Source organism: Protopterus annectens, chromosome 14.part0, assembly GCF_019279795.1.
Source record: "Protopterus annectens isolate FY-2018-M chromosome 14.part0, PAN1.0, whole genome shotgun sequence".
NCBI classification, from domain to species: Eukaryota; Metazoa; Chordata; order Ceratodontiformes; family Protopteridae; genus Protopterus; species Protopterus annectens.
The window spans coordinates 790,666,929-790,680,624 of NC_056748.1; the positions used below are offsets into that span (position 1 = coordinate 790,666,929).

The following is a 13,696-nucleotide window of genomic DNA, read 5'->3' on the forward strand; positions in this document are numbered from 1 at the left end:
GAGGTAAAAGCTGTTGTAACGTCAGCATTTTGAACTTTGGAATGTCCAGATAAGTGTTGAGGATAGATAAATCCAAAATTGGTCTCCACGTGTTCCCTTTCTTTGGTACTAGAAACAGGCGAGAATAAAATCCTAGTCCCACTTCTGACAGAGGAACTGGCTGTATAGCTCCTATTTGAAGAAGTAAAGAAATCTGCTTGTGAGCCTCTATCCTTTGCCGAGGAGGAACGTCTGGCATGCCTTTGAAAGGAGGCAATGTATGGAAATAGAACTTGTAGCCTCGGTTTATAATGTCCAATACCCATTTGTCCTGGGTGACTAAAAATCAGTTTTGCTGGAAGAGTGCTAACTTTCCTCCCAAAGGAGCTGCCAGGGAAGAAGAATCTGGCAGCTGGAAATGCAGGTCATTGGGCCTGTTTACGAAAGGACTGGCCCCTGCCCTCACCTGCAGATTGTGCAGGTGAACTCCAAGTTCTAGGCCTGAATGTACTGTGAGCTCTGCCCCTGCCATGTCTAGATCTACCCCTAGACTGAGAATCAGAAGAAGGGTAGGACCACCCCTTAGTAGGCCAATTTCTACTAAACTTTGGAGGTTGCACCTGCAAAAAATCTTTAACAGTCTGCATGGACTTAGCCTTGTCTTCCATTTTCTTCAAAACCGACTCCACAGGGGGACCAAACAAAACTTCAGACTGTAAAGGGGCATCCAGAATTCTAGTTTTAACATGCTCGGACAAATTCTGATCCTTAAGCCAGGCGTGCCTATGAAGAACTGAACCAGTGGCAGCCACCCTAGAAGAGGCCTGTACAGCATCAAAACCACACTGCAAAGAATGCTTACCCACCTGTTCAGAGACATGTACTAAATCTTGCAATTCTTTACACTCTATGCCCTCTGCCAAAGCATCCACTTTAGATTTTAGCTGAGAAAGGAGGAAATTCTGATATTTCAACATATGAAACTGGCAATTTAAAGCCCTCATTGCTAAAGTAGAAGAGGTATACACCTTCTTACCCCATCTATCCAAAGCTCTAGCTTCCTTATCTAGAGGAACCGGATTCTTTACAACAGAAGCTCTAACACCCTTAGGCCCCTGACTAATAGTTTCTGGGTCCACCCTAGGCCTCTTATACAGATATTTATGAGCCTCAGGCACCCTGTAATACCTGTCCAGCTTAACTGGCAGGAGGCAAAGAATCTGGATTAAGGGAAGCCACCGAGAAAACATCTTGAACAACATGCAAAACAGGAGGTATAGGCAAGGGTCTATGCTGTGGTAAAACAAGAATTCCCTAAGCCTCTTCCGTGAATCAGAGAAATCCTGTCCTTCCCACTTAAAATGCTCCCTCATGGAATGCAGAGTTTCTGAAAATGAAAAATCCTCTGGAGGAGAAGCAGAAGGAGTGGAATCCTCTGCATCAGAATCCGAATAAGGGGGAAAATCTTGAATATCTTCAGCAGAAGAGTCTGAGTCATCTGAGGCCTGATCCAAACTTTCCAACTCTGGCTCCACCCTGGGCCTCTTATCAGGAGGAGGCATAGAACCTCTAATTAAAGTAATCAAATCTTCTGCCATTTTAAGCATGTGCTTTTAGGCACAGACCCTGAAGTACCTGGAGGGACACCAGAGGAAGGCAAAACAGACCTGCCCTTAGAAGAAGCCTTAGAAATAGTAGCAGAAGGCCTAACCACCTTAGGCATAGAAGGGAGAACAGTAACCTGAGAGGCCCCTTCAGCTTGACCTGACTCCTGTGAGGCCACATCCTGCAAAATCAAAGTTTCCCCCTGAGACTCAACAGAAACTTCAGCCGGATCCACCTGCTCCACTGTAGTTTCTGCAGGACCGGCGTCCGAAACGGACGAATCAACCTGTCTAGGTTTCAAGGATTTGTCTTTGCGCTTCTTCATGGAAGCGGGCGTCGGAGGATCCGACGGCATATTATAATTACACCGCTTACCAAAGACTAACCTAGCACAATCTAACCTTCTTTTATAGTGCGCTTATTAAACCTAGCACAAAACCGACACCCGACTACGTCGTGGTCCGGTCCCAAACAAGGAATGCAAAGAGAGTGATAATCCCTATGCGGTATCTGTTTCCCACAAGAAATACAATTATTCACTTTTTCTGACATCCGGAATTAACAGAGGCAAGAAAAAACAAAAATATTCCCCAACGGGGTACTTAGCCCAACTTGGTTTCGGTCTGAAACTCAGAATTCGAAAATTTCAGAACGCCGAATGGCACTTGCAACGCTGCTTCTGCATCGGACCATGCGGCAAAAAAGACTGAGGATATGACGTCGGTCATGCGCTTTTATACCCTGACGCTCTGATGTCAGTTCTGAGCGCCCATGACCGACGTCAGCCTAATACTTTGGTATTCGGACCGACCGAGGACAGCGGACTACCCATATGTAAGGACTGCAGCAATGTGAGATGAAGAACATCATCAGGGTTCCTGTTTGAGCCCACCACTGCTGTTCATACTAGTTAAAGACAACATTAGCAAACAGGTTGGAGGATACAGATCAACAAAGTTTATGTATGCAGACGATGTGGCATTGCAGCCAGATTCTGAGCAAGAACTTCAGCAGAGTAGGGGAATGGAATGCATAGCTGAAGGCACAAGGGATTAAACTGAGTACAGATAAGATAGCTGTAATGGTACCAAATGGGGGAAATCAGAAGAATCTAAACACTGAGATAGAAGGGAAAATAATGGATCAGGTTAGCAGCTTCAAGTACCTGGGAGAAGGGAAGTCTGAATGAAGAGGTTAAAGTTAGAATCAGAGGCACAGTGTGTCAGGGGTAGTGTATAACACAAGAATGCCCAAGGAGCTGAAAAGTATGGTGTACAAAACAGTGGTGCAACCAGTACTACTGTATGATACAGACACCTAGCCACTAAAGGCAGAGTAGTTGAGGAAGCTAGAGGAGGTTGGGATGAAATACCTGAGTAAGATGTGCACTGTGGAACAGATGAAGAAATGAGGACTTAAGAACACAAGCCAAAGTAGCTCCAACTGCAGAAAAGGTAAAAAATAACAGACTGCCCAGTAGTTTGGGCATGGTGAAGATGACTTTCGGCAGACAGAAGGCAAAGAGGAAAATAAAGTGTCTACAAGGAGGTGGATGGATTGTGTGAGAGAAGACCTGGGACAGTCAGGCATGAATGTCAAAGAAGGTAGGAGAGTGGAAATTAATATGGAGAGATGGCGACAAGTGACATGACACCCCTAACCACATACACAAAATGGAAAAGGGGGTTGATGATGATAATGCCGGGGCTTTCCAAAATTCTTTACCTGGTAACTATATTATGCTGAAAATACTATTTAAGGCAGTTGTAAGAGGAAGGGCCTAAGATCTCAACCTGAGGCAAAACTGGCTGGTCATAGATCATACCTCACCTCATTAGTGAATCTGAATCTGCTGGTCAATGATCAGGGGATCTCTCCTGGTCAATAAGACTACAGTGAGATTTACCCTTACAGATTAATATATTTTGTTGATTTTTAAATATCATTGTCCTTGATATCAATAAAACAAATAGTGGTCAGCTTCATGGCTTTGAGGGATAAAGCCCTTGCTATGAATCCAATAACCAGAGTTGGACAAGTGGCTTAAATATTGTAGGAGGTTGCACAGGGAGGTAAACATAGAGAAGTTAACAATGGCTCTCCTACCTGCTGGAAGGGCACGTGGTTAGACCAGAGGATGGAACATGACTCACGCTTGCACAAGTCACAAATCATACTGCAAATGAGGACAGCGTATGTGGCTAGTTGCAAGCAGAGCTATGGCACTGCTGCTATGACTAAAACAGAAATACAACCACACAGCACTTATAACAGTACAAGGGGAATGAATAGCTCATAAGGCTTGTATCCTTCTGGGAACTAATGGGTCAAAATACAGCGGTGCAGACAGAGGCTATATAGGCAGAGTAAGGGATAAGAACAAAAGAAAAGCAAATATATGACAGAAAAAGTGACAAACACATTACAGTGTCTTCCAATAATACAGAGTTAAGTTTATACTAAAAACCAAAAACTGTTATTTGTTAATTTCTTTCAAGTAATCTCAATACAAATGCAGGAAGTATACAACATCAACATGAGATTATAGCAGTCAAGCTTCTTGACGGCCAGTAGGTTACAAAATTAACAAATAAACCAACAAAAGTATGACAAACTCCCCATACGGCTCCTCTGCTAGGAACTGAACCAGTATACTAAGTACTGTAAGGCTCCAATACTAACCTCTCTACTGTTGTCGACACCTCTGGTACTCCCAGGGTGTAAAGTACCCCTTTTCAAAACTCATTTGTAGCTGAAACATCTAGGTCAGAAATATGATGATTTTGGCAATAAGTACAATTATCAAGACCAAGCTTACCAACTGGAATTCTGAAGCTTAATATGTGTGACTCTGATTCACTGGAGCTCCTGATTAAACAATAGCATCAAACAACTTCTCAAAAATCTAATGACATGCTAAACTTAACACCCTTCCTTGCAAAAGCAACAGCCCTGATTCATGGTTTTTCTACAGCACAGAATCTTCCTCAGCTTTAGAGGTTTTTCCTGCCAGTAGGGTTATATTATATCTGGTTCTACATACATCCACAGTAGCATCATAGAGTGATAAAGAAATAAGTTTTGTCTGCGGTGTATTTTGCACAATTTACAAGTGAAGGAAACAGGAACTAAACTTAGGTCTTTTGGATTATTACAGACATTCACGGCTAATTATTCTCACTTCAAAGCAATCTCTTAAAAAAATTTTGAGTACCCTTGCTGAGCACTCATTCAGCAAGGCTGGTATTTCTATTCATAACAACATTGATGTCTGCCTCACTGTAAGCTGACATGGATTGTTTACCAAATTACTACAATCCAGGTTTTATCCAGTGACTCCGAAAGAATTATATCAAAGTCTAAATACAATGTCTTAGAAATTCACAAATCGTAAAAAAATAAACTGTTTACCTGCTACTTTTTAAAATTAGACAAATGGAAGTTTATTGCATGGCAACAAACTTGCCTAAACTATTTTTCTCTTCTTACCAGACCAAATAAACATTTTTTGAAGTATTTATGTACATTACAATTTCCTAAAAAAGCATTATAAACTTTTTAACCGCACAAAAGGATGCTTCAAATATAACTTTTCAAACTAATGTAAACTTAAAAAGCAAACAACTTATTAATGCTACAAAAACACAGTACTTAAGAAAAACTCATCACAATTGCTGGAACTTCAACTACTACAGCTGGCAGGAGAAATGGAGGAGTAATGTGGTTCTGCTAGCACAACTTTCTCAGGAGACATGATGTGTGGGTGCAAGTCCAAGGCACTTGGACCTGTGGTAGAGTCCCAGTTGGAAACCAGAGACCACATGACAGCACTGACCGAGGGGACAGGGCAGTCCTGATGGGTTATGTCATTTGTGGAAGAGAGTGACACTACCTCACTGGCACCCATGGAATGTTGACTACCTCATTGATGCCCAAGGAATATTGAAGTTTGGGGCAGCTTATTGGGCATGTATAGTTGAGGTTAGGACTTAAAACACACACATGCACACCCCCCAAAAAAACCCTTGAAGATCCACTATCTAATGTTTCTCTCTCTCTGCAGACTAACAAATTGGTGTAGGGCTCTCACCTACTGGGGAAGGAACACTGCCTATACAGTGAGCAGACAAAAAAGCTCAATGGTCACAATGAGAGAGATAAAAAATACAATTACTGTGATTTTCAAATGTCTTCCAAAAGCACAAAAGTAATCAAAGGAAGCAGTTGTGCATAGTGGGACAGTAGCAAAGTTTCTTTAACACAATCATAAAATTCAAACCAGAGAAATAACTAAAAACATCTTGGGCAGCTGGCAATGCAGTGGCCAGAATACATCCTATGATACCAGGAACTTCACCAAAGGATTCAGTGAGGAAAAGTTCTGGAACCAAACAGAATTCTCTGAACTATTCCAATTTGTGCGGGCACATATGGCTATCCATTTACTGACTGCATGTGGTCAAAAAATAAGACTTCTTAGGCAGCAACGTAATTCTTGCACAGAAAATAATGCTCATATGGTGGTCTACAACAGCAGTATGGATGCCAGAAATTTTAATTCTCCTTGGATTAACAAAAACAGCATCATAAAACTCAAAATGTTGGGGAAAAGCTTCTATCCCATATGTAGAAGGGTGTGTCCTCTACAATTCCTTCCTTTTTTAAATCAGCTCTGAGGTTGTCATAGCTCAAGAAAAGGGGAATTTGCCCATCTTCACTGAAATGTTAGTGAGTGCATTTTCACATACACTTGCATTCACACTTGTAACATTAGCAGCAACTTTATATTACTCTTACAGGGTTAAGGGCAATCAAAATGTTCAATACTGTTTGCACACTAGCCTACATTTTTCAGTCCCTTAAAATAAACCCCTCTTCAACAAAACAACCATCTTTTATATAACAATGGAGGATGCTGTTCATATGCAAATTAATACTGCCTCACAGGTTCTGCCCAAGTTTATCTAATGAGCTACCCTCACTGTGAATAGCTTTAATACACTGCAAATGATGCTTGGTATTAACATTCAGAGACCCTGTCATAATGGGTAAATCATTGTCTTTTTGGAAAATGTACTTTTATTTTACTTTCTTTTGTAAATCTCCTCTTTTCTTGACTATACTTGACCTCATTCAAACATTTATCAAGTCTTGGTTTCCTCTGCTGATTTCATGGAGAAGGCTAGACAGCTCAGCATAAAAAAAAAAAGATACAACATACCTCGCTCACGAAGTGGTTTAAAAAACCAAGGGAAACACAGCTTATTTTAAACATCAAAGCTCTGTTCATGTAATGGGATCCACAAGGTTGTTTTTGTTTTCTTTCTCTTGGCACTGGCAAGCAGGTAGTGGTATGTTGCAATGGCTTTACTCAGATTACCAGTAGATTTTTTTCAAGTACTGCTTTCCTGTTGGGAGTATTCTTTGAGACTGAAAGTTGCTTTTAGACTAAAAAAAAATTAACCACTGATTGATAAAAGTATACAATACACATTTACAAGTTCAACATGAATAAATTATTGTGCAACTCATGTTGTCATATGTTGTGAGGTAGATAAAAAATGCTACTAGATTAATTCAGTCTACACAGAACTCTCATCTGGTTTCTCCACCAGTTGTGTATGTTTTCTCTTTTCCAAAATTTTGCTGAGTTCCTCTGTAAATGAATGATACAGTGGTGAGGAAGCCTCATCATTCTGGCGCAGCAGCATATATGTGTTCCCATTCATTTTTTTTAACATACTCGGTAATGTAGTAATCCCATTGGTGAATTCAGTAGGAAGAGGAGGGGGCACTGGAGGTGGTGGTGGTAGCTGCCTGACTGGAGAGTTTAGATCTCTGTTTGATGGTCCAGAAACAGCCTCTCCAGGAATAATTTGAAGGAAACCATCTGCATACTCTTGATTACTCTCTGCTTTTCTGCTACCACAGCTTCCAGAAACTGTTTGAAGTTCAACCCCTGAAGGAGTGTTCAGGTGATATTTGCCTGTTTTGTTCTGGAGGCAGGCAACATAAAATAAAACCGACATCAGCACAACACATACCCCTCCAAGAATGATAATGGCAGCTATGTAGACGACTTCAGCTTTAACAACATGCCATGACTCTGGATTTGTTGGTGATGGTAGTGGTGTAGAGCTTGGCTTTTCTACTTCATCAGTTGGCAGTTCCATTAGAATACTCACTGCATAAACAGCTACTAATGACTGAACCCCATTCTCCTCTTTGTAGCAGCTGTAATTTCCAGTGTGGCTCAATAATGAATTAAGAATTAGCAACCCATCTGTACCGACCTTATAATTTTGCTGCATGATATTCAGTTCTGTATTGTTGACTTGCCATTTTGTGCTTGCCAGGTTTGAGTCAATGTCACAAAACAACATAATGTCAGCTCCTTGTTGTACTGTCTTGACTTTTTGAATGATGGGAACTATGAAGGAAAGATGTACAAACATTAAAACATTTAATACTTGAGAAGTTCTATGAAAATGAATTTTGCAAGTCACTTGAAATTTCAGTCAGAAAAATTACTTAGATGTAATTACTTTTAAATATATAATTTTTTTATAAACAGTTCTGATACTTCATTTCTGTAATGTTTCTTTGCAAATACCCATTTACACTCTCATTTTTGAAAGACATTTTGTGATCAGCACTGTAGGAAAAAAAACTCAGATTTATACATTTAAAACAGAAAAATGCAGACACTCAAAATGTAGACACCAAAATACTAATAGTTCATAATGTAGATTCATCAAAATACTGACACTCAAAATACAAACAAAAACAATCAAACTCATAATAAATAAATCACAAAAAATATCCATAGTATAAAACGCAAACGTAAATGTGCTGAATAAAATCCAGTACAGAGTTTGAAACACAGTCAGTCTTTATGAAAATGAAAACAAATAGGTTAGCACTTTCACGGGTGAAACCCCTGCTTCATCAGACCTTAATGAAGTGGGGATTTCACCCGTGAATGAGCTCACCTATTTGTTTTCATTTTAATACAGACTGGCTGTGTTTCAAACTCCGTACTGGATTTTATTCAGCAAATCACAAAAATTGAGCACACTATTTTCTCTGATCATTCCACACTAAAAATACAATAAAATAAAACAAACAAAAAAACATAGTACCATAGAACATGGATTTGTCAGATAGTGGTACTGTTATGGAATGTTTTTTTCTCTTATGAAAGGTGCAGGGTTAGGGTTAGGGTTTGGGTTAACACAAATTATTAAGGTGGGCCGAGGAAAGCCCTCCTGCACCACATTACTAATGCATGCTAACCCTAACTCTGCCTTGCACTTCAACTTAGAAAAATCCTTTCTGTAAAACTACCATTATACATGGAAGATGACATTTCGTCAAAACTTCATTCCATTGAATGATAACTGATCAGGCACACATTATTGATCAGCAACTGATTGAAAAAAGACAAAAGAAAAACACAACCCTCTTTTTTTGCAGGGGGCAACACCTCCTGCACCCCCACCGTCTTCTAATTATATATACCAGCTACAGTGGGGAAAAGGTAAACTCCCCAATGCACACTATACAGCGATCTTGCACACAACAATTGCCAGCACATTCAATTAGCTGATGTTCGATTAGCTGTGCCAGCAGTTTTCTGGGTCTGATAAGCTGCCATTCTAAAGGTCTTCTAAGAGATGCAGGAGTGGAAAATTGCACAATGCACTATAATTGTATACAAAAATTGAAGAACTGTAGTGGGAAAGTGTTTCGTTTATGCAACATGTTCCTATCAAGGTCCTTCATGCATGGTGGTTGTAGCAGTTTTTAAAAAAGTTTCAACACAAATGATAAGTCACCACTACTAAGCTAGTGTCTCATGCCATCTGGCACAGTATTATAGCATGTGAAGGATTACTGTGGAGCGACGCATATAATTTGGCAGGAGATGACATCTGTTTTGTCCAATAAGTTTTTAATCTATGTCCAAAAGATGCTTCATCTACTTATTCCCTGCCTGAAAGATAAACAGCCATTCCAGGCTAATTACTGTTGTACTTTCTTCTGTTTATCTTTAAATTACCTCATCCTTACCCTATGCAATCTTGAATTCACTTTAATCTTCTGAATCCCCCTCTTCCTCAAGAAAGTTGTTCCAAGCATTTACCTTTACTTCTGCAGGAAAAATGCACCCACAAATTACTTCTGATTCTCCCTTCCTCACAAGCATTCGTACTGCGCCTACTGTTCTTTGTACAAATCCTTGTAAAAGGAACTACCCTCTGCAGAGACTTGTAAGGTACATAATGTTTCAGTCATGTGCTCCCCCACTCTTTTTATTAAAGGTCATACATGTGAAGTTCCTTTAGTCTTTCTTCAAGGGACTTATGGTATAGGCCCTGCACATTTTTTAGCTTCCCTAGTCTGGACAGTCTCAACCTTGTACATGTAGGGTAAATAGAACTGAACATGAAAGTCCAGATGGAGCTTTCCAAATGCTGCACTGGCAGAAGTCAATTATTTTCTACAGCTTTATCTCCTTAAGTGATGTAAAACACCCTATTTCCATAATGCCTTCTTTCAAAGATTAGTCAAATTTAATTAAGTTTTATTAACATGGTTGCCCAGCTGGGCAGAACTCATTTTAGAGCAGGGCTGTCAGGACTGCTGTGGGTGGGAAATCAGAATTCTGTTGCAGGACAACTTGTCCAGCATAGGAAGGGAGAAGACCATATGACATTTAAAATTCTTCCTTGGGTGAAGAGGAGGCTTCTCCTCCACCTGGAAATGGACAAGTCTGAAAGAGATTGAGAAAGGAGTTAAAATGAGATCAAGAGTGTCCCCAAAAGAGTTGTCAGTTTTCTCAAGAGATTATCCACCAGGTTCTATTAAGCATGACCAATGAGTACTTCTTTCCTTAAACTAGGTATCCGAATGTTGTTACTGAGATCAATCTTGAGGAAAGATTCTCTCTGCGAAGACTTCTTTCACAGACACACACCACAACTGTCACTCTAACAGCACTATCAACTCAGTCAAAACTACAGCAGTACATAAGGAAAACTACCTTTAAAGACACAATGGCAAATGAGATCTACCATGGGTCAAGGCCTGATCCAGCAGGATGGACTGTGTATGGAAAGGTGAGACACTTGTCCAAAAGAGGAATGATTACGTTAAAAGCACTGTCTTTGGTAATGACTCTCCAGGTTGGGGTGAACTCAAAGAATCACACTCAAGGGACTTGTAAACCACAGTCAGGACTGCTGTGGTCTGACAAGCAGAATTCTGTTGGTGGACATATGGAAAGATATTTTGGAAGCTACAGAGTCAAATGAGGTCTACCATAGGCAAAGATTTGATCCAATAGAAAGCACTGTATATGGACAGGTAAGAGTAATATTTGAAGCCTCCAAGAACCAATGTGTCACAAGAGTGTACTTTCTCTTTTCACACTATCCAGAAAGTACAGTTGTGAAAGTAAACTTGACATAAAAGTACATGTTTGAAAGATCACTGCTTCAGTAGCCTTATCTATATGGATTATATAATGCCAAGGATATTATAGCTGGCCAGCTTCCAAAGCTTCAAGGCACCTGCCATCAGCCCAAACAGTTAGTCAAGCTCAAGTTGAGCTGCCTAAAAAGACCGGTTTGAGTGCCAAGTCCTTGAGAGCTTTCATGCCAACTGAGAGATGGAGATTAAGCCCTGAGAGGACATATGCTAGGAGTACACACACACACACACACACACACACACACACACACACACACACACACACACACACACACAGTCAAAAAAGCATACTCAAAAACTAAGGAGGTGGAAGGAGGGACCGGCTACTGCAGCAGTGATCATTCAAATAAATACTGTTATGATAAGTTTGCTTACATGATTATACTATGTTCATCATATTGATCACTGCTGCAGTAGCCTTAGCTATATGGGTAGAGTACCCTAGCTTATAGCATTAGGGAGGTGTAAAATGAAGGGTCCAGGAGACCCTGGAGAATGATGCTAGCAAAGCTTGATCCAGTCCTAGAGAATGACTCAAGCTTGTAATCTTTTGTAAAAGTATGTACAAAGGATCAAGCTGCTGCTTTTAAAATACTTCCAGAGTCCAACCCTTTCCAAAAGGCCACAGAAGAAGCCAAGGCCCTAATACAGTGAGCCCTTGATCCTACCTGTAATAGTTTTGCTGTGGTGAGAACAGCAAAAGGAAATGGCCTCAGACAACCATTTTAAGAATAGTCTGTTTGGACACAAACTGTCCATTCTTCTTACCTTCACATGAAATGAATAACTGATCCAAAGATCTGAAAGATTTTGTCAAGATAGTACCTCAGTTGTCTGTGGACACCCAATGTATGGAGTATCCTCTCTCCCTCATTTTTGGGTTCAAGAAAGAAAACATGGGAGCTGGACAGTTTGGCTTAAAGTAAACTCAGATACCAATAAGCATAAAATGAGTATTTGTTCTCAAAGAAACCCTGTCTCTGTGGAAAAGGAGATGGGGTTGACTCACCATAAGAGTTTGCAACTCAGATAAACAGTTTTCCATGTTAAAAACCTCAAGTCAGTCTTATAAGTTGGTTCAAATAGAGCAAGTGTTAGCTTCTCCAACACAAGATTAAGATTGCAAGGAGGAGCCACTGGATTTCTTGGAGGTCACTTATGCAAAACCCCTTTCAAAAACAGTTTCAAATAACAATGATCTTCCCTGCCCATAGTCAATATAGTGATGCTGCTACCTGTGGCGCCATTTTTAAAAATATCCCTGTTACCCCTTGCTGATCGCCCCTCTAGGCTGCTAGCTGCGCCCACTGTCCATGCTGCGCTCTATCCTAACTACTACAGCCTAGAAATCCTACCCTTTAAGGATATCCACTACGGGACCCTGCTAAAGCCCACTGAGGAGCTTTTCAACAGATAGCCCCCAAGACTTAAAGTGCATGTACTGCTGCATATTGTAACTTAAAGTGCTACTTGGTCTTAAAATATCATAGTACCTTTGCTTTTTCCCCACACCTGCTAAGGAGCCTACAGCAGTCTATCTCTTAATTGCTTAAATAGCCACTTAGCTGTAATTTAACTGTTCAGCCACTAGGTGACACTACTCGCCCACTAAAGTTTATTTAAAGTCCAGTTCTTTACCTTTTTTCAGTTCTCTCCCGTAGCTATCCCCAACCTCTTAATACTTTTCCCCACTGGCCTGCTTTGTCCTGTGCTTAGTTCATTTACCTATCTCCCCCCACACTCCCAAGCCTCGACTTACCTTGTTGTTCCTACTTCCACCAAGCTCAAACTTTTCTGTTACAGCTGGCTGATTGGTTTCTGCCAGCCACCTTCTCTCCAGCTCTCCCTCCTCAAATCCCTCCTTCCCAGCTTTACCTCCTTCCTGTTACCACTCCTTCCTGTTAACACTCACCCCACCCCGTCTTCTTCCCTCCCTGCCTGCCCCTAGTCTATATAGTGACGCTGCTACCTGTGGCGCCATTTTTAAAAATATCTTTGTTACCCCTTGCTGATTGGCCCCGTAGGTTGCTAGCTGCGCCCAGTAAGTGCAGCACTTCATTTAGGCTTGCTGCTACGTGTATAACTGCTTTAAATTCTGAATTGTATTTGTTTTACACTGTTTCCTGGTATTTTCCACTATCTGACTAGGGATGCTCTGCGAACAGGTTACTGTGCGGTTTATGTTATGTTCTGAACGCTCGCAACTTCCATTCACTTTGAATTGAACTATTCGCTTCAGTCTAGCTTGCTGCCACTTGTTTAATTGCGGTTTAGCTGTGATTGAATTTATTTTAACCTGTTTTAAACTGTTTTTGAAACTATTTACTATCTGGCAAGGGAATGCTCTGCCAGCATGTTATTGAGCATTTTTTCTTTTAGAGTCTGAACGCTCGCTAATTCAATACCTCTAAATTGACCTATTTCACTTCATTCAGGCTGCTGCCACATGTCTAATTAATTACTAGCTCTGGTTTGGACTTGTTTAAACAGCTTTCTGCAATTTGTTAACGATAATTAGAGGATGAAATATGCAACTGCATTCCAAGAGGGCAATTTTTATTTAGGGTTTATTTTGAATCTGATTTATTGTTGAAATATGTCTCCTTAGACATAAAAG

At 40.5% G+C, this 13,696-nt stretch overlaps 1 protein-coding gene across 2 annotated transcripts in view; it reads right to left on the minus strand.

The window, feature by feature from the left end:
• The window catches only part of SEMA4G (semaphorin 4G), a 1,755,375-nt gene that overhangs the window by 87,735 nt on the left and 1,653,944 nt on the right, over positions 1–13,696 (minus strand). The window contains exon 15 of one of the 2 annotated variants that reach the window (XR_006362793.1): positions 6,806–8,014. Coding sequence is in view for 1 of the 2 variants with exons in the window: in XM_044056541.1 (XP_043912476.1) it covers positions 7,167–8,014 (848 nt within the window). In the remaining variant the exon portion in view is untranslated. Of the gene's footprint in view, positions 1–5,027; positions 8,015–13,696 lie in introns of those variants that run through there. The other variant, XM_044056541.1, reaches the window with a different exon arrangement.